Below are 21,736 nucleotides of genomic sequence, written 5' to 3' on the forward strand. Positions count from 1 at the left end.
GAGACACAGAGTGACTTTCTAAAGCTGTAAAAATAAACAGCAGTATCTTACCTATAAACATGTCAAGGTTGCTCTGTTCATAAAAAGAACTTCCCAGATTTCCCTTCCTTATGCTCTTGAGATTGGCTCATTATTTTCCCAGGAGTCTGCCCAGAGCTTGAGCTAAAATTTAAAGAATTCCTAGCAACATCCATAGATTTACTGCACTCATCTTTGGCATTTTTTGTTGGAGGGCCATGGAAGCAATAGATTTTTTTATAACAGTACAGTCAACATGCAATGTTCCAATGGCACACATTCCTGGAAAAGGCTGTAGAGTAAGCAATTGCTGAAACAGAGACCAGCTCAAAACTGGTGACACCATAGATCAAAGCACACTCTGGATCATCAAATTTAACGTCCAAACTTTTTTTTTTGAATGATCATGTCACAGCAAAAGGGTGCAACGTTTCAGGGCCACGCAGAACCCCTTTGTCATGCATGTGATCTTTTCAAATAAATATTTTCATCTTGATGATCCATCTGTGTGCTGGCATTATATACTTCAAGTAATTAGTGCATGCACTGTCAGCAAGTATACTAGTCTGTGCCTATAATTAGTAAATAACAGCAAGTAAGATCTTGCATGGAGGTGTGCTACAATTCTGTATATTCCACATATTAGAATTTATTAATTTGTCAACCTAGTCAACATAAAACTACACACAAAGTCATCACTAAACCTGAATATGTACATTGGATATGTACAATTTACTGCTCGTTATTTATATACTATGTGGTTCAGAATTGCTGTACCTTTACTAAAGTTTAAACCCCCCTAATCTATGGCTAAATTATTTATCACCAGCTTTGTTTGTTAGTTTTATGTGCTCTACTCTAGACAGCTCCACAGTTGAAGTCTAGCTCCTAACTAATAATTTGTATAGCTCTGGATAGAGTGCTGTTTCGAGAACTGGTGAGGTCACCCTCACTTCCTGTCCCGGTGAAATAACCAAAATTAAAGTACAGGAGGTCCCCTACTTACAAACACCCGACTTACAAACGACTCCTACTTACAAATAAAGGGAGACAACAGGAAGTAAGAGAAAACCTACCCCTAGGAGGGGAGATTCACTCCTGTAAAAGTTAATATGGGGAAAAAGGTACCTCCACTGATGCTTTATCACTAAGGTTTGTTTCCACAACATCCCAAAATTTTCAAAATTCATTTGTCATTGCGACAGAAAGTGAGGTGAAATCTTCTGAACAGAGACAAGAGACAACAAAACAAATGTTACAGGTGTGATAACCCTTCCCTATGCTATCCAAAAAGCTTAAAATCGTTTTTTGGACTAGAGCTACACTTAAATAATGTACCTGTCCTGACTTACAAACAGATTCAACTTAAGAACAAACCTACATACCCGATCTTGTTTGTAACCCGGGGACTGCCTTTACTTGTAAACTCAAACACACAAAAAAACATATAGGCTTTATCATGTTAAAGTAGTTTGACATAGAATTTTTTATATTTTGAATTCTACAGCTTCCATTAAAATTATACTTGCTGATCCTGTCACGAAGGTCCTTGTTCATGCAAATTCTATTTGCACCCCCCTATTACTTTCTGCCTACTGTGCTCTAAAAACAAGTATTGCATTTACAGCAAAAATACATTTTTAAAACAACTTAGGGCTTTCACAAAAAAATGACCTTCATTTAGAATTTATTACTACCTTAAGTAGATCTCCCCAATAGGGACATTGCACCAAAAGCCTGGCGTAGCTTGTAACTCTTTCCCATTATAGCTATAAAAAAAAAAGCTTGAATTTTAAGTTAAAGAATTCCCATTGTCCCAATATTGTTTTCTTTAGAAATATGGGGTACTGTCCTTGCTGACCCCTTTCTAGTTTTCTAACTGTTCCTGGTTTAAAAAAAGTAAACTCTCAGTGTAGTCATTATCTGGATCTGCATATGTGTTCCAATTGAGAGTTTTTAGAAGGGGCTAAAGGCACTGGATCAGCATGAGAGACAAACAACTAGGACTTGTCAGAGGAATAAAGACAACCTAAACAGATACCTCTCTTTACGATTTCTGTAAAGTATGCACAGCACACCAATGAACATATAGTTGTAGAAGTTTCTGTAGAGGACAATGGCTAAGCTTGACCATAAATTGTTTTCAGTTCTTACAAAAATGTTAATAGTCAATGATCTGGCAAAAGCATAGGCTTGTATTTTCAGTTTGTGGAGGAAAAAAAAAAGTTAGGAGTGAAACTTAGAGCATACTTGCAGTCTGGACAGAGCTTATTAGAAGAGACATTAATTAGGAAAACAAAACAGGTTGTAAAAATTGAAATTCCTTATAAGAAATGCCTTTTGCTGCTGTTATCTATTATACAATTGCTGGACATTAGAAACGAAATTTAAAAAACAATGAACACAAAGTACTTGCCTTGTGGAACACGTGCCCATGGGAAGCACAACCCCCCCAGTATAGTAAGTGTGAGCTATCCAGGGCCCTGTTCAGAGTTACATTTATATTTTGGATGGTCACCTAGGATATTTATGGCTCAGCTCCATTGAGATTTTCTGCAATACCTCTTGGGATGATTCAACACTTCCATTATCAACAGCTATGTTCTTCAAACATGCATTTAAAGGTAATCATTATAATTACTGACCTATAATTATTTCATACAGAGTTATTATTCCCAGAGCCCCTGACTACGAGGTAAAATTTTAATTATTATAAATACACTAGGGCCGGATGGCACACATGCAATAACGAAAGGTATTAAAATCTTTATCCCAGTGGCCGACATCAGGTGCAGAACAAAATACTGATATTACTAATATGTTCCATAGGAAATTTATTTACAGCAAAAGAGCAATTCATCACTTTATCAAGTCAGAATTGCATATTATCTTATCTTGATCAAGGACAGTTAACAGATCAGTAAACATTAAATAAAGTTATTTTCCTTTACGTATCATCACATGTATGTGTAAGGTTGTCTTTTGGGCTGCATTCACACTTCTACTTATAGCCTAAATCTAGGTGCGGCCTACTGGGCAATGGCTATTTTAGGAATAATTGGGCTTGCCAAACAAATCATCCTGTAAGAATTTAGGATCTTGGTGCCGGACCGTTTTCACCGTACATGTCTGCCCGGGGATTTCTGTATGGTGGCTGTACTCACCATCATACAGAAATCCGCGCGTAAACAATACGCGGGGCGTGTCCGCGCCGTCGCCGCGACGATGACGCAACGACGTGGGCGGCCCTGCCAGTTAAATGCTTCCACGCATGCGTCAAAGTCATTCGACGCATGCGAGGGATGGCGGGCGCTCGGACATGTACAGTAGGTCTGTACAGACGACCGAACATGTCCGAGCGGGCAGGATTTCAGCGGGCTGTTTTAAAACAAGTCCAGAAATATTTGCCCGCTGGGAAAAGGCCCGGCGGGCAAATGTTTGCTGGTATCCTGCCCGCTGGGACCTACACACGACCGAACATGTCTGCTGAAACTGGTCCGCGGACCAGTTTCAGCAGACATGTTCGGTCGTGTGTACGGCCCATTAGAGTTATACCCCAAAATACATTATGATACTTCTCCCGATGCTGGGGATACTACATGTGTGAGACTTTTTCAATGTCCCTCATACACAGGTCATCTATTAGCTATTTATACACGGTCGGAATTTCTGATGGAAAAAGTCCGATGGGAGCTTTTCATCGGATATTTTATTTCCGTCGGAATTTCCAACGGACTTGGATAGAGAGCAGGTTCTCTATTTTTCGGAAAATCTGTTCGTCTGTATGGAATTCCGACGCACTAAAAACCACGCATGCTCGGAATCAAGTCGACGCATGCTCAGAAGCATGGAACTTAATTTTTCATGGGTCGTCGTAGTGTTGTACATAGTTACATAGTTACATAGTTAGTCAGGTTGAAAAAAGACACAAGTCCATCCAGTTCAACCATAAAAAAATATATATATATCGTACAATCCAATATACCTACATATATATATATATATATATACAGTGCCTTGCGAAAGTATTCAGCCCCCTTGAACTTTGCGACCTTTTGCCACATTTCAGGCTTCCAACATAAAGATATAAAACTGTAATTTGTTTAGAAGAATCAACAACAAGTGGGACATAATCATGAAGTGGAACGAAATTTATTGGATATTTCAAACTTTTTTAACAAATAAAAAACTGAAAAATTGGGCGTGCAAAATTATTCAGCCCCCTTAAGTTAATACTTTGTAGCGTCACCTTTTGCTGTGATTACAGCTGTAAGTCGCTTGGGGTATGTCTCTATCAGTTTTGCACATCGAGAGACTGACATTTTTGCCCATTCCTCCTTGCAAAACAGCTCAAGCTCAGTGAGGTTGGATGGAGAGCGTTTGTGAACAGCAGTTTTCAGTTCTTTCCACAGATTCTCGATTGGATTCAGGTCTGGACTTTGACTTGGCCATTCTAACACCTGGATATGTTTATTTGTGAAGCATTCCATTGTAGATTTTGCTTTATGTTTTGGATCATTGTCTTGTTGGAAGACAAATCTCCGTCCCAGTCTCAGGTCTTTTGCAGACTCCATCAGGTTTTCTTCCAGAATGGTCCTGTATTTGGCTCCATCCATCTTCCCATCAATTTTAACCATCTTCCCTGTCCCTGCTGAAGAAAAGCAGGCCCAAACCATGATGCTGCCACCACCATGTTTCACAGTGGGGATATTGTGTTCAGGGTGATGAGCTGTGTTGCTTTTACGCCAAACATAACGTTTTGCATTGTTGCCAAAAAGTTCGATTTGTTTGGTGTGTCTCCCAGGTGACTTGTGGCAAACTTTAAACGACACTTTTTATGGATATCTTTAAGAAATGGCTTTCTTCTTGCCACTCTTCCATAAAGGCCAGATTTGTGCAATATACGACTGATTGTTGTCCTATGGACTGAGTCTCCCACCTCAGCTGTAGATCTCTGCAGTTCATCCAGAGTGATCATGGGCCTCTTGGCTGCATCTCTGATCAGTCTTCTCCTTGTATGAGCTAAAAGTTTAGAGGGACGGCCAGGTCTTTGTAGATTTACAGTGGTCTGATACTCCTTCCATTTCAATATTATCGCTTGCACAGTGCTCCTTGGGATGTTTAAAGCTTGGGAAATCTTTTTGTATCCAAATCCGGCTTTAAACTTCTCCACAACAGTATCTCGGACCTGCCTGGTGTGTTCCTTGTTATTCATGATGCTCTCTGCGCTTTAAACGGACCTCTGAGACTATCACAGTGCAGGTGCATTTATACGGAGACTTGATTACACAGGTGGATTCTATTTATCATCATTAGTCATTTAGGTCAACATTGGATCATTCAGAGATCCTGACTGAACTTCTGGAGAGAGTTTGCTGCACTGAAAGTAAAGGGGCTGAATAATTTTGCACGCCCCAATTTTTCAGTTTTTTATTTGTTAAAAAAGTTTGAAATATCCAATAAATTTCGTTCCACTTCATGATTGTGTCCCACTTGTTAGAAAAAATTTGTGTTACCGGCGCCAAGATAATATCAATATTCTAATTAAGTCTTGCTGCAATAAAAAGTGCAACCTCAAAAGGTTGGATTTATATTTGTGTATTTGTGAAGTGTATTGCGCTAACTTATATAAACATTTTACCACAACTGATCCTGTGAACTTGTTACTCAAAAAACAAAAAGTGTGTGCATGTGTCTATGATTATTAGTTAATGTGCAAACAATTAACAAATAATGTGCAATGAATACCAGTACAGTGCCCTGTGCCAAACTATAACATATGAATTCCTCAATCCATCAAAAAAATGTGAAATAAATCCAAAAAGATCCACAGCTTGAATGTGCCCCAGGATAGCAATAAAAAATGAGGCTGCGGGACCATTGCCAGTTTGTCATGTCCAGTCTGAGTATAACGAGGCTGGGAACGCAGGCGACAAAGTGAGGCATCACACGTGCGGACCAGGACACACTCGTACACCAAATACTCCTATTTACGGCTGGATTAGCTCAGTGCCGGCTCTCAGGCACTTTTACATGTGAGTGGAATAACTATATGTTTTAATCATAATAAATTCTTTGATATACTACACCATGATAGTCTTTTATATTACATGAGTGGATATAGAACAAGACTACAGCCAAAGCATTGGGAGTGATTGCTGATAAACCTGAGAGAGGGAGTAGTTATCCATATGAACCAAAGGCAGATTTCTGGGTCCATCTGGTGAGTGGCCATTTTATCCGGTGACGGTGTAGGCACTATTTGCGGTGAAGGTGGAAACATAGCTGGGCATCACTGCAAGAAATCATCTATTAAGGACTTTCATAGCACATATACATATATATATATTTTTTATTGCTATCCTGGGGCACATTCAAGCTGTGGATCTTTTTGGATTTATTTCACATTTTTTTTGATGGATTGAGGAATTCATATGTTATAGTTTGGCACAGGGCACTGTACTGGTATTCATTGTCCCACTTGTTGTTGATTCTTCAAAAAAATTACAGTTTTATATCTTTATGTTTGAAGCCTGAAATGTGACAAAAGGTCGCAAAGTTCAAGGGGGCCGAATACTTTCGCAAGGCACTGTATATATATATATATATATATATATATATATATATATATATATATATATATATATATATATATAAACATGGCTGTGATGCACCTCATAAAGTCCCACATCTCCAACCCATTTCTACGCCTCTAGCACTATAGGGATATTAGTGCCATACTCATTTAAATAATACCTTTGCTGATCCTTTCCATACCTTTCTTCCATAAGCCCACTATAGTTCCTGACCTAGGCATGGGGCTGATCACATTATTATGTACAGAAAATAGACAATACATGAATTATTTTGAACATAATTTATTCCATCCAGTCATTTTCTACACACATTCAAGAGCCATCTGATGTACTTCTGGCACTGGGAGTGGAAGACGAAGGATTGATTCTACATCATCTTCTCACAAAGCACATCCGCTGACGAAGCTGCTTAAATCCTTGTTCTTACAGTAATTGTTCCAGGCCACCCTTTGAAGATTAATAAGTAAGATAATGTACAATTATTTTGTGATACTGCTACACAAATCAGAAATTGGAAAACTGCTCTGATAATTGTTTTTTCAGCCATAATTGTGACACAATAAAAACTTTGGACAACATTTTGATTTCTCTAAAATATATTTCTTTGAAATGCAATGTCATAAACAGAAGACTTTCCATTTTTTAATTTCACATTTTATATGTACATTCATTAATTGTGTAATTTTTTGTAGAAACTTTTATTCATAGATTAAAACTGAACACGCTGTTTACAGTCACTTCTCGAATAAAGAAAATGTACATACAAAAGTTTCTGGGACCATACAACCACAGACTAAAAGTAATGCACTTAGTGGTTGCAAACAAAGTAGCTCTGCCCATGTTGTACAGTATCTCACAAAAGTGAGTGCACCCCTCACATTTTTGAAAATATTTTATTATATATGTGACAACACTGAAGAAATGACACTTTGCTACAATGTAAAGTAGTGAGTGTACAGCTTGTATAACAGTGTATATTTGCTGCCCCCTCAAAATAACTCATAGCCATTAATGTCTAAACCGCTGGCAACAAAAGTGAGTACACCCCTAAGTGAAAATGTTCAAATTGGGCACAAAGTGTCAATATTTTGTGTGGCCACCATTATTTTCCAGCACTGCCTTAACCCTCTTGGACATGGAGTTCACCAGAGCTTCACAGGTTGCCTCTGGAGTCCTCTTCCACTCCTCCATGACAACATCATAGAATTGGTGGATGTTAGAGATCTTGCACTCCTCCATCTTCCATTTGAGGATGCCCCACAGATGCTCAATAGGGTTTAGGTCTGGAGACATGCTTGGCCAGTACATAACCTTTACCCTCAGCTTCTTTAGCAAGGCAGTGGTTGTCTTGGAGGTGTTTGGGGTTATCATGTTAAAAATACTGCCCTGCAGCCCAGTCTCCGAAGGGAGGGGATCATGCTCTGCTTCAGTATGTCACAGTACATATTGGCATTCATGGTTCCCTCAATGAACTGTAGCTCCCCAGTGCCGGCAGCACTTATGCAGAACCAGACCATACCACTCCCACCACCATGCTTGACTGTAGGTAAGACACACTTGTCTTTGCATTCCTCACCTGGTTGCCGCCACACACGTTTGACACCACCTGAACCAAATAAGTTTATCTTGGTCTCATCAGACCACAGGACATGGTTCCAGTAATCCATGTCCTTAGTCTGCCTTTCTTAAGAAAACTGTTTGCAGACTTTCTTGTGCATTATCTTTAGAAGAGGCTTCCTTCTGGGATGATAGCCATGCAGACCAAGTTCATGCAGTGTGCGGCGTATGGTCTGAGCACTGACAGGCTGACCTCCCGCCCCCTTCAACTTCTGCAGCAATGCTGGCAGCACTCATATGTCTATTTCCCAAAGACAACCTCTGGATATGACGCTGAGCACGTGCACTCAACTTTTTTGGTCGACCATGGCGTGGCCTGTTCTGAGTGGAACCTGTCCTGTGTGTTGAGTTATTTTGAGGGGACAGAAATTTTACACTGTTATACAAGCTGTACACTCACTTTACATTGTAGTAAAATGTAATTTCTTCAGTGTTGTCACATGAAAAGATATAATAAACAATTTACGAAAATGTGAGGGGTGTACTCACTTTTGTGAGATACTGTAGGTTCACCAATACATATAGGAATCTACATAAACAGACACACAAGACAGGAACTAGACATGTTCAAATTGTTTCGGTTTAAATGTAAATTCAGACAATCTTTGGGTTATTCAGAGATTCGGATGTAACGAATAGTAACAAATTTCATTTAAGTTAGATTTGTTTGTTTTCTAACTAATGCCAAATTTTCTGAGCCATTTGAATTTGCATCAGTCAAAAAATGTACTTACCTGTCCCCCCCCCCCCCTCTTTCCTGGCCTGCCAGGCTTCATGTCCAGATAAGAGCCTGGTATGGCATTCTTTTGTTTACACTCAACTGTCAGGGGGAAGCCCGCTGACAGCTAATGAGTCATCGGCTGTTAAGAATGCGTCAGCTGGCCCGCTCTTTAACAACCAGCTATTCTTCACACAGAACTTGATTTGCTCCAAAAATTTGGAATTTGTTAGAAAATTACTAATCGAATTCCGAAACGAATCAACAAAATGAAATTAGTAACATTAGTAACATAACGAATCTAAAAGGAAACAACTTTTTTTTTTCCATTCTGCACATACAGGGGTAGATTCAGATAGAATCGTCTATCTGTCCGCCCGGCGTAACGTATCTCAGATATGTTACGCCACCGTAATTTAGGGCGCAAGTTCTGTATTCAGAAACAACTTGCGCCCTTAGTTACGGCGGCGTAACGTATCTGTGTCGGCGTAAGCCCGCCTAATTCAAATGTGGATGTTGTGGGCGTGTTTTATGTATATTAACCACTTCCTTACTGGGCACGTATACCCCTTCCTGACCAGGTGAAATTTCAGCTTCTGGCACTGCGTCGCTTTAACTGACAATTGCGGGGTCGTGCGACGTGGCTCCCAAACAAAATTGGCGTCCTTTTTTCCCCACAAATAGAGCTTTCTTTTGGTAGTATTTGATCACCTCTGCGGTTTTTATTTTTTGCGCCATAAACAAAAAAAGAGCGACAATTTTTAAAAAAAGTCAATATTTTTTACTTGTTACTATAATAAATATCCCATTTTTTAAAAAAAAAAATATATTTTTTTCTCAGTTTAGGCCGATACGAATTCTTCTACATATTTTTGGTAAAAAAAAAAAATCGCAATAAGCGACTGGTTTGCGCAAAAGTTATAGCGCTTACAAAATAGGGGACAGAATTATTATTCATTTTTATTATAATTTTTTTTTACTAGTAATGGCGGCGATCTGCGATTTTTTTATTGGGACTGCGACGTTATGGCGGACACATCGGACACTTTTGACACATTTTTGGCGCCATTCACATTTATACTGTGATCAGTGCTATAAAAATGCACCGATTACTGTATAAATGTGACTGGCAGTGAAGGGGTTAACACTAGGGGGCATGGAAGGGGTTAAATGTATTCCCTGGGTGTGTTCTAACTGTGGGGGGAGGGGGGTGACTGGGGGAGGTGACCGATGCTGTGTCCCTCTGTACAAGAGACACAGATCGGTCTCCTCTCTCCCTGACAGGACGTGGAGCTCTGTGTTTACACACAGAGCTCCACGTCTTGTCCCTGTAGCCGCCGATCGCGAGTGCCTGGCGGACATCGCGGCCGCCAGGCACGCGCATCGGCATCTCAGGAATGCGGCGGGCACGCGCGCGCCGCCGGCGGCGCTCGCGCGCCCTCTAGCGGCCTGGAAGAGCGGAGGACGCATATATGCGTCCTGTTAGAGATTTAGAACCACCCTGCGGCCGCACATATTCGTACGGCCGTCGGGAAGTGGTTAACTGTGACCCCGCGTATTTGCCGGTTTTTACGAACGGCGCATGCGCCGTTCGTGAAAAAAATCCCAGTGCGCATGCTCGAAATTCCGCCGCAAATCGTCATTGCTTTCGACGTGAACGGAAATTACGTCCAGCCCTATTCGAGAACGACTTACGCAAACGATGTAACATTTTCAAAACTCGACACGGGAACGACGGCCATACTTAACATAGGATACGCCTCCTATAGCAGGGGTAACTATACGCCGAAAAAAGCCTAACGTAAACAACGTAAAAAAATGCGCCGGCCGGACGTACGTTTCTGAATCGGCGTATCTTGCTCATTTGCATATTCCTTGCATAAATCTATGGAAGCGCTACCTAGCGGGCAGCGTAAATAAGCAGCCTAAGATACGAAGGTGTAAAACACTTACGCCGGCCGGATCTTAGGGAAATCTATGCGTAACTGATTCTATGAATCAGGCGCATAGATACGATATCTTCTATCTGAATCTACCCCACAGTATCTAACAGGAACTCCATTTTTACATTTGACTTTTTGGTACACCAATGACTGGGAATAAGCTTCAAACATGACCAGGCAGACTTTGAAAACAGGGTGGTTACTAGAAAGGAAGAATTGAACATCCCTAAAACTATAGGGCTTTTAAGGTTTATAGTCATAGCAGTCTGGAAGGTGTACATTACAATGTATGGATAAGGACACAGGACGCATCATTAAACCTACATAGACAATCCTAAATTAGTGGAGCATATTACGTGAAAATACAAATGGCATGAGCTGCTTACTAAATTTTACAGTTTATAGGCAAGCAAAGAAAAAAATCCCACCATCTATTAAATACACCCCCAACAAAATCCACAAGAAAATATGTATATGTATTAGGTGAATACATCTATGATATTGCTTATTATCAGTATAAAAGTATATTTAGCAAGGTACGTACCAGGCTCCCATGCCATTGGGGTCCCGAACAACTCTCTTGGCACAGGTAATGTCATCAGTAATGTCATCATTCATCAAACCTTGAAAATAATATCATGAAAATGTGTTATAAAGTTAGTTAAAGAGTAATTCCAAAAATATAGTACAGGAATAGTATGGAAGGCTAGATATACACTCAGTTTGGTCATTACTGTAAATGTCTCACTGCTTGCATTCCCATAGATTGGAGGTAGACCTGCCTTGCAGAAGCACCTTGATAGTGATATTTACCTTCCACATACAGTATGCTGCATCCAACAAAGTCTAAAATGTTAGCAGGTTTTCATTAGGTCTCCAATGCTTGGATGAAAACAGTGGATTTTTTTGCAATAACATTTTAAATTTTCAGAGTGCTAAAAGAATAGTGTAGGTTTAGTGCTGGGTGACTCACAGGTGGTTTTACCAGGACCACATCTACACAAAATTCCTGTTAGCGCTACAAACTACCAGTCTTGAGCGTGATATATGTGACTTGGAAAATACAAAAAACAAATGACCAGTGCAGCCGCCAACCACTGGAAAATGGATAACTCAACAAAAAAACACAAAACAACAGCGCTCAATGGAACTAGTGTAAAACTTTGAAAAAGCGCCGCAGTACGAAACATGTAAGTTACGGCCATCCCGCAAGCCAGCGATTACTACTGTACCTGTCTCCTTCCGCCCTTTTCTGTCACCACAGCAACACCCACTCTCCGGGCTGAAGTAGCAAGAGTGCGCCCGGCTCTCTGTCGGCTTGTCCCGGCAATTGCAGCACATCCATCGCAGAGGCTTCTGCCCAGCGCAGTTACTTCCATTGCCTCCCACACAGCTTGGGTCCCTTAGCGGTCTTCTATCAGTGCTGCATTGCTGTATCCATCTTTGGGAATATACATACGTGCTCAGACACTCAGCGACTAGAGGACTTCTTACAACAGAGGTACCCTTGATTTATCACACTGCACTTTTTCTGATCCATCCAAGTTATTTGGATTCGTGACAGTTCTTCTAAGTGATTTATGTCTGCCGAGGGTCTGACTTTAACCCTTCTCTTCTTGGACTCTGCAGTAGTATCGTTCAAAAACGTTTATACTTTATTATCCAGCCGGATGCTTTATGATTGTATGCATTACAATGGATTGTATTTTATTGTTCATTTAGCCACATTGTTTTCAGTGCAATATTAATAAATTTTTATTTATTACATTACTATAAAGTTTTACACTAGTTCCATTGAGCGCTGTTGTTTTGTGTTTTTTTTGTTGGTTTTACCTGGACCTCCTACTTCTTTCCAGTATATTCTGGTACTTTGGCGGTGGAACCACATTAGGTGCACTAAGGAGCCCTGACCAATTCCCAATCTGGATTGGCAGGGGGCAGGCCTCCTTAAATACCCAGTGTCAGCACAGCTGGGGAGGAGTTGATCGGGTGGAAGATGGAGATGGAGTGTTAGGCTGTCTGGGCCATTGAGGGAGCTCCCCAGTCTGAGGGGGTGACCTTGGGCCTGGGCTCAGGTGCAGACGGGACCCTCTTACAACCCACAGAGGTGTCATGCACAGGAGGCACAGGAAGAGCAAGAGAGGACAGCAGGAGGACACTGCCGGGCAAGTCTTCAGGAGTTCCACAGAGGCAGCCAAGAGGGCTGGTGAGTGTTCACACCATTGGGAGGAGTGGGAGGCATGCATGAGAGGACTGAGATGCAGCAGTCTGGGATGGGTGCAAAGCCAGTCTGGAGGATGGTGGTGGCACAGGCATTTTAAAGGGGCTGCTGCAGCCAGGTGGGCTAATAGTGCCTGAAGAGGTGGTACTGGGAGCAGGAGCAACAGGGACAACTAGCACTGGGACTGTTCTACAATTTTTCCAACACCATAGGGGCCTGTGGTCCCTACCTGTAAAGGGCATCTGCTTTAGGCCTGGCTGAGCCAGTGTCAGGCCTACAGTGCTAGCTAGTCTGGAAAACGAAAGGAAGCAAAGTGCAGGAGGAGAGAGGAGTGATGATCTGAAAGGAAGCAATTTGCAGGAGGAGAAGAGGAGTGTATATACTGTGACATATATAGTAGTCCCAACTTTGACTTTAATCACCTGGACATCTCATAAGTTCCCCATACCTATCCAAGTTTAATTCACCTCAATAAAATGTAAAAACAAGTGCAAGGACTGCTTTCCTGACTCTGAGCGAGTGAAAAGTGTGTGCCTGGCTGGGCAGGGACACAGACGAACTACTACATTCAGCAGCCCCTACGAGGGGTACCGCTACATAAAGGTGATGTAGGAGATTATTTTCACTGGTCATGTAAAAAATTGAGGCAGTTTTAGCACAAAGCTGAATTTATGTCTAGAAAGAAGAACATAAATAGAACAGCATGGCTAAAATGCAGGCATTGCATGGGTCCTGTGCCTTTGGCTTTCAAAATTGTTCTGTGTAGTCCAGGCTGTAATTTCAATAGGGGCTTTAACTTAGGTACACTCCACTATCCTATTGGCTGCCTAGGCTTGTTATTAGATAGTTGGTCAGCAGTGGGAATCTGGCAAGGTTCCAAGAAGTCAAAGGCCCAGACCAAAACCCAGACAATACAAGTTTTGGGAGAACTAACATGCTGTAGGATAAGAGCATCAATGTGTCTAATATAGTCCCCCCTTCTGGCTACTAGATAACACCAGAGCAGGTAGAATGGGTTAGGCCCAAGACCACTTGGATTGATGGGCAGTGTAGATGCCTACTATAGTTCTTCATAGTTAGGATGCCAGCATGGGCAGTGGCACTTAGATTTGATGCCAGCCCTGCCCCCCTGCCACCAGTGGGCAGTGGCGTAGCGTGGGGGGAACCTAATTTTAGGTTCCGTGTGTCCCCAGCACTCCGGCCGCCATGTTGAGTGTCCGGCACCCTGTGATTGGGCGTATGGCGGTCATGTGTAGGGCTGGCCTGTCTGCAACAGCGGTTGCTGCTGAAGTCCCGCCTCCGGACATGACCCCCATACGCCCATTTAGAGTGCGCCGGACACTAAACAAGGTGAGGAGACAAGCAAAAATGTGAGCCGCCTCCGCTGCTGCTGCCACCGCTGCTGCCTCCGCACCCTGGCACCCTGTGATTGGGCGTATGGCGGTCATGTGTAGGGCTGGCCTGTCTGCAACAGCGGTTGCTGCTGAAGTCCCGCCTCCGGACATGACCCCCATACGCCCATTTACAGTGCGCCGGACACTAAACAAGGCGAGGAGACAAGCAAAAATGTGAGCCGCCTCCGCTGCTGCTGCCAGCGCTGCTGCCTCCGCCGCCGACTTCGCCTCCTCCACTGCAGGAGACAACCAAAAATGTGAGCCGCCTCCTCCTCCACCGCTGCCTCCTCCTCCACCGCCGCCAACCAAAAATGTGACAGTGTAGTGTAGTGGACAGTGTAGTATAGTGGACAGTATAGTGTAGTGGACAGTGTAGTGTAGTGGACAGTGTAGTATAGTGGAGTAAGTAAGGGTTATTCCTCCACTCACACCATCTCTACCAATCAACCGTTTTGTTTGTAACAGATACAATGTACTTTTACATATGGTGCATTGCTGTAAATATTAGTAGGTTCGCTTTCTCATACAGTACTGTATATAAAGTCAGTTTTTTTACCTTGGCAAAAGGGACAAATAAACACTAGTTATGCAAAATTTCTCAAGGAGTTACTCACTATTGCAGCTGATGTTACAACCGCCTATGGCTCCAGAAGTGTTGCCGTCATTGCACCACCAGTAGCTGTTGATCTGGAAGATTCCATAGTCAGTGCTCCAGCCATTGTCGTTCACAGCGTTGGTGGTGTAGCGGCTCTCATAGTAAGCCAAGCACATCCCTAGGAGAAAAAAGGAAAAAAACTGAATCAAACTAAGTGAACAAAGATAAGTAAATCTAACCCCAAGTGAATAAAGTAAAGATCGGTGACAAGTATAATCATAAGGCCACGTAGACACGATAGGTCTGAAGGACCGTTTTCATCAGTCCAAACCGATCGTGTGTAGGCCCCATAGGTTATTTAACCTTAGGTTAAAAAAATGAAAACTTGCTTTAAAATTTAACCTATGGATTGGTAACCGATAGGTCAAAACCGATCGTTAGCATGCAAAACCATCTGTTAAAAACCTGCGCTTGCTCAGAATCAAGTCGACGCATGCTTGGAAGCATTGAACTTTGGTTTTTTGACGCTCTATTTTTGTTTATAGAGCAAAAAATAAAAACCGCAGAGGTGATCAAATACCACCAAATACCACCAAAAGAAAGCTCTATTTGTGGGGAAAAAAGGACGCCAATTTTGTTTGGGAGCCACGTCGCACGACCGCGCAATTGTCAGTTAAAGCGACGCAGTGCCAAATTGCAAAAAGGGGCAAGGTCCTTTAGCTGCATTTTGGTCCGGGTCTTAAGTGGTTAATGAAGGTATAAAAAAAACACACTTACAATGCAGATGAAAGTGTGAAGCATGTAATAATCGAGCCGACCGGCTCCTCGATATGCCTGCCCATCTTCCGGGTTCAGCTGGTAACGCTGTGACGTCAGAACGTCGCCTGCCCAAAGTTTTGTCGCAAAGAGGACGTGGTCACGTGACGATCGTTTTTTTCAATCGTTTTTTTATCCATAGGAAAAATTTAAAACAGGTTCTATTTTTTTTCACCGAAGAATAAAAAAACGATGGGACCCACACACGATCGGTTCGTCCGATGAAAATGGTCCATCGGTCTGTTTTCATCAGACGAACCGATCGTGTGTACAGGGCTTAACAGCAAGCCACATCCACTATTGACTGCCATACATTGATGTGATGAGCTACCTTTGGTGGGCCCTAGGTGCCCTAGGTGCCCCGGTCTGACACTGCCTGACACATTGTCTGCAAACTCCACAGAGGCTATACAGTAACCGTGTCAAAATCAGATCAGAGGTTGGCGGGGTCACAGGAGCGTCACACGGCGGGGACTTCAATTTCAAGCGCAGCGTCCGGGGAAGAAGAAGCAAGATGCGGATGAGAAGGCCGACAGAAGGAGAAGAAGATGGAAGAAGAAGCCGGTCAAGATGCGGACAAGAAGACCCAAGAAAGAAGCAGAGGAAGAAGAAGATGGAGGAAGAAACCCGAATGAAAGCAGAAAAGAAGAAGATGGAAGAAGAAGAAGCGCGGAAAGAAGACATTAATAAAGGAATTGTCAAAAACCGGCTATTGTCATTTTTTACATTTTTTACACTTTTTTTTGGTGAGCGCAAGCTGAAAACGGTTTGGGCTTTCACGTGCGCCGCCTCAAGCCGCGCAAAGGCTGCTACGCCGCTTGATATTCATCAAGATTTTGCCGGCGTAGTAAGACGGCGTGCATGAAACTCCGAAATTGCCGTGCACGCCAGCGCAGTACACAAATAAACCTCCCGGAGGTTTAGGCGTACTTGCGGCGTACGGCGCTCGTTTTCAGAAAAATCACGTTCACTTTCAATTCGGCCCGTAAAACTTAAACAAACACATGTACTTCCCCCACATCACCCCACATCCCCCCCTAATAAACTCCCACCCACACACCTTCTATTTACATTTCTAAATGCCGTGCGCCAGGTCTATAGAGGCGCACCATGCGCCCTCTCCTGGGCGCACTAGGAATTATAGTAAATAAAGAAATACGCTGCTCTGCCAGCGTATTTCTTTAGTAAATGTCAAAAAGGCTTTAACTCCTGCCTTTGCTCCATGAATCATGGCGCAAAGGCTTGGTAAATCAGCCCCTCTGTGTGCATGACCACCTTTCATTGAGGGGTGTTTACCCCATAACATGTGTTTACAAGCAGAAAAAAACAGGACACTGCTAGAAGCGGCATTTAAAACGCCTAATGTGCATGAGGCCTTAGAATACAGTAATTGTGGCTGTATATTCAGATTCATCTGTAGCTGGTTCTCTTTAATTTCAGGTCTTCCAGGTAGACAGAGCAGGCACACCATATGATAAAAAGGTAGGAGAAGGTTTGCATGTAACTAGAATATAAGATCCATACAGTGTGAATGAGTGCCTTGTTTTTAATCAGCTGGAGCCGCCTGGATGCATGCTCCAAGCCTGACAAAAACGGAACCATTCCTAAACTACATGCATGCAATAATGAAGCCTCCAAATGGATTTCAAATTTGCTGTAATTGTAAATCTAATGACTGCATTAAATGGGGGAAAGCCAAAACTATTCATATGGAAGGTTGAGGATGGTGAAGATAAATAGTAGCTGGTCCATACGTACAGTTAGCCAAGCTGTAGCCATAGTATCCATCCAAACCACCATTCTTCAGGACCTGCGCCAGCTCACATTTTGTGAACACTTTGGCCTCACTGGCAGCGAAGAGAGCAATTAAGAGGAGACAGAAGACAGTCTTCATTCTGATGGTTTCTGGACTCGTGTTTTTAGTCTGAACAGGAGCAACGTTGACTGGCACAGCCAAGCTATATATGTCTGCAGGCATACAGATATAATCATCAGACATAATTAACCATTAACCAACATTATATAAACACATTGTGGAGACTGATTGGATTTGCTGGTTATGTAAGCTTGGCCTTGGGTCAGAATAAAATGTAGGCTATACATGTTGCAATTTTTTATTTATTTTTTCATTCAGCCAGCCTCTTGGCTTCAGCACTCAGGGCCATCTTTAACCCCTTTAATACAAGGCTTTTATACCCACCTCCATACCAGGCCTATTCTGGCACTTCTCTCCTACATGTACAAATCATCATTCTTTTGCTAGAAAATTACTCAGAACCCCCAAACATTATATATTTTTTTTTAGCAGACACCCTAGGAAATAAAATGGTGGTCATTGCAACTTTGTATCTTGCACAATATTTGCACAATAATTTTTTTAATGCCTTTTTTGGGGAAAAAAATGGCTTCATGAATTAAAAAATAACAAAACAGTAAAGTTAGCCCAATTTTTGTAAAATATGAAAATGATGTTACGCCGAGTAAATAGATACCTAACATGCCACGTTTTAAAATTGCGCACACTCATGGAATGGCTCCAAACTTTGTTACCTAAAAATCTCCATAGGTGACGCTTTGACAATGTTTACAGGTTACCAGTTTAGAGTTACAGAGAAGGTCTAGTGCTAGAATTGTTGCACACACTCTAACGCATGCGGCGATACCTCACATATGTGGTTTTAATGGCGTTTATATACGTGAGCGGAGCTTACGTGTCAGTTCGCTTCTAAACGTGAGCTACCGGGGACAGGGGCGTTTTAAAAAAAACTAATTATTATAATATTTTTTTTTACTTATTTATTTATTTTTTACATTTATTTTTTTTTTGTTTACTTTTATTCCTATTACAAGGAATGTAAACATCCCTTGTAATAGGAATAGTGTGTGACAGGTCCTCTTTATATAAAGATGCGCGGTCAATAAGACCCCTCATCTCTCCTTCAGGCTGGAAAGCATGAGATCGTAATTTTTTTTTACCGATCTCATGCTTACTGGCCGCAATCGCGGCTTTGTTTACTTCCGGGTACCCGGGCGTGACGTCATCACGCGCGGGCCTCCGACAGTCATAGAGATAACCGGTGACCATCTGGTCACCAGTCATCTCTATGCTTCCCATCCGGAGCTGGAAGATTCTTTCTCCGGGCTCCCGGAGAAGCATGGATGACGGCGTGAGGGGGGGATGTCCCCTCCCGCCACTTATAAGAACGATCAATCGGCAGAACCGCCGCTATGATCATTCTTATGGTGCGCAGGATAGCCGTCAGCAAACAATGATATCTGAATGATGCCTGTAGCTGCAGCAATATGTTAATGAAACCAAGCAAAGTTAAAAAAAAGCGTGATTTATTAATACAAAAGATACAAAACATTTCACATATAATAAAAAGAAAACTGCTTGGGGGGGGGGGCATGGTTTGGACATGGCAGAGTGAAGACCTCTGTAGCTTGAGCTCCCGACCCTCACCTGCTGAGTCTTACACTTCCCTTCAGCTAAATACCAAGCCACAAGAAGGGGAAAGGCTTAAGACACACAGAAGCCCTACCATAGAGATAAAATCAAATGTTTCTTTGGCAGCTCTGCTCATCCTCAGACCATCGACTCCAGACCAGCAATGGCAGACACACATGACAGGTTACAGGACTGCTGGCTTCACCTTCATGCCTCCCTACCTGACTCCTTGCTCACCCCTCCAGGCCTGCTGCATTGAACTGGCAATCAGGCAGTGAAGATGAGGACCTGTCGAATCTAATACAAGCTCTCTACATCAAAACAGATATATTCCTGAATGTAAAGGGCATCAACATGCCTTAAAAATACTCCAAAATCCTAACAGACCGGAAGCATATGAAGGCCCAGAAATGCTTTCTACAGGAAACCCACTTTAGGGCCGATAGAATCCTCAAATTATAAAATCTTCCATAGCAGCTCCCCAGTATTCTTATGTACAACTCAATGGGAAATAAATGATACTTGGTGGGACAGAGAAGTCCAGGCTCTATTCCTAAAAGACTCAATCGGCTCTCCAGTCCAACTGGATTACACTATGGGCAAACTGCAGTAATTTTCGAAGGGCACTATCATCATGGAATGAGTTATCAACTTTGCGTTGAAATCATGGATACCTAATCATGGATACCTCCCCTATTGTGCATGGCCTTCATATTTTGAAAGACCTTCACAATTTTCAGATGGTTGATATGGCGTATCTTTTATCCAGAACAAAAAGACACATTTTACTCTCAGCCTCATAACTTTAAGTATTGATTTCTTCCTAATTTCCCATGCCTCTCTCCCTTGGGTCAGGCACGAGTCCAAAGGAATCATCACGGTCTCTGACTATGACCACCACACTGAGAGGGCCCTGGAACTGGAGGCTTAATGAAATTTTCCTGCAAGACTTGCAAGTGCAGGCAGAAGTCTTACAGGACCTATGCACCTTTTTCACTACGAATGATTCCCCAGACTGTGACCTTATGATCCTCTGGGAGGCTCATAAAGTGTACATTAGAGGAACCCTAATAAAGCTAGGATCACAAAGTAAAAAAAACTCAGACCAAGCAACCATATACATTGTTGTCAGATATTCATAGACAGAAAGTGGTCCATAAACAGTCTCTCGCGAGCTCCATGTTAAGGCCTCGATCGCAAAATGCAGACATTTTACAAACACGGAAACCAATGTAGTAAGTAACTAAAGTGGGGTACCCAACTTCTGGGGCCAGATTCACAGTGAGAGTACGCCAGCGTATCTACTGATACGCCGGCGTACTTTCAAATTTGCCGCGTCGTATCTTTATTTTGAATTCTCAAACAAAGATACGACGGCATTTGTCTAAGATCCGACAGTCGTACGGCTTCGTATGCCTTCGGATCTTAGGATGCAATACTTCGGCGCCCGCTGGGTGGAGTTCGTCGTTTTCAGCGTCGGGTATGCTAATTAGCTGTTTACGGCGATCCACGAAGCTACGCGCGCTCGTCGCATTCTCTTACGTCGGATTTTCCCGTCGTAAAGTTACGCATGCTATTTCAATGGCTTATATTTAGACTAGCCATGTTAAAGTATGGCCGTCGTTCCCGCGTCGAATTTTGAATTTTTTTTTTGCGTAAGTCGTACGGGAATAGGAAAGGACGTCGCCGTTCAAAAAATTACGTCGGTGCGACGTCATTTTGCGCAAAGCACGGCGGGAAATTACAAAACGGAGCATGCGCAGTACGTTCGGCGCGGGAACGCGCCTAATTTAAATGATACACGCCCCATCTGAATTAGGCGGGCTTGCGCCGGACGGATTTTCGTTACGCCGCCGCAAGTTTACAGGCAAGTGCTTTGTGAATCAAGCACTTGCGCTGAAAACTTGCGGCGGTGTAATGTAAATGGGATACGTTACGCTGCCCCTAGTGTCTAAACTGTTGCTGCTAGCCCAATAATATTGGAAAAAAGGAGGACAGAAGCTCTCAGGGGCTTGTATGCAGCTGAAAAAAATTGTTGTAAACTCTTGAAAGAAATATTTATGATTTATTTATTAATAGGTATCAAAAATAATTATACATATAAATTATGAAAGGATGAATCCAATTACATACAAGGACAACATTAAGAGCTCTGATATACAAATTATATTATATGATATTCACATGTACATATCTATATCTCACAATGACCATATGTAGTTAACCGTCTGGCTGCCACATACGAATCTCCAACGCGTTTCGATCTTTTAAATCGTATCTATCTTCTTCATCTTTTTGATATTTAAAAAAAAAAATGGGTTATGTATTGTATTTTATTTCAAAATTGTTTTGAAAACCGCTGCGCAAATA

The 21,736-nt window shown here is 42.3% G+C and overlaps 1 protein-coding gene across 1 annotated transcript; it reads right to left on the reverse strand.

Annotated features, from left to right (window-relative positions):
- Window positions 1-6,880: 6,880 nt before the first annotated feature.
- LOC120913970 (lysozyme C-1-like) lies at window positions 6,881-17,932 on the reverse strand. Its single transcript, XM_040324354.1, has 4 exons — window positions 17,677-17,932; window positions 15,122-15,280; window positions 11,437-11,515; window positions 6,881-7,061 (listed from the first exon to the last, which is right to left on the reverse strand). The coding sequence occupies exons 1-4, from the start codon at window positions 17,915-17,917 to the stop codon at window positions 6,995-6,997; spliced, it is 546 nt and encodes a 181-aa protein (XP_040180288.1). The 5' UTR covers window positions 17,918-17,932; the 3' UTR covers window positions 6,881-6,994.
- Between the last annotated feature and the right edge of the window lie 3,804 nt (window positions 17,933-21,736).

The sequence above is a fragment of the Rana temporaria genome, chromosome 9 (genome assembly GCF_905171775.1).
Source record: "Rana temporaria chromosome 9, aRanTem1.1, whole genome shotgun sequence".
Classification (NCBI taxonomy): Eukaryota; Metazoa; Chordata; class Amphibia; order Anura; family Ranidae; genus Rana; species Rana temporaria.

Coding starts and splice junctions, on each gene's coding strand:
- LOC120913970 (XM_040324354.1), bottom strand. CDS start 17,917: ATGTCTGATGATTATATCTGTATGCCTGCAGACATATATAGCTTGGCT. Junction 15,281..17,676: donor TGGCTACAGCTTGGCTAACT/GTACGTATGGAC, acceptor TTTTTCTCCTAG/GGATGTGCTTGGCTTACTAT. Junction 7,062..11,436: donor CCCAATGGCATGGGAGCCTG/GTACGTACCTTG, acceptor TAATCTTCAAAG/GGTGGCCTGGAACAATTACT.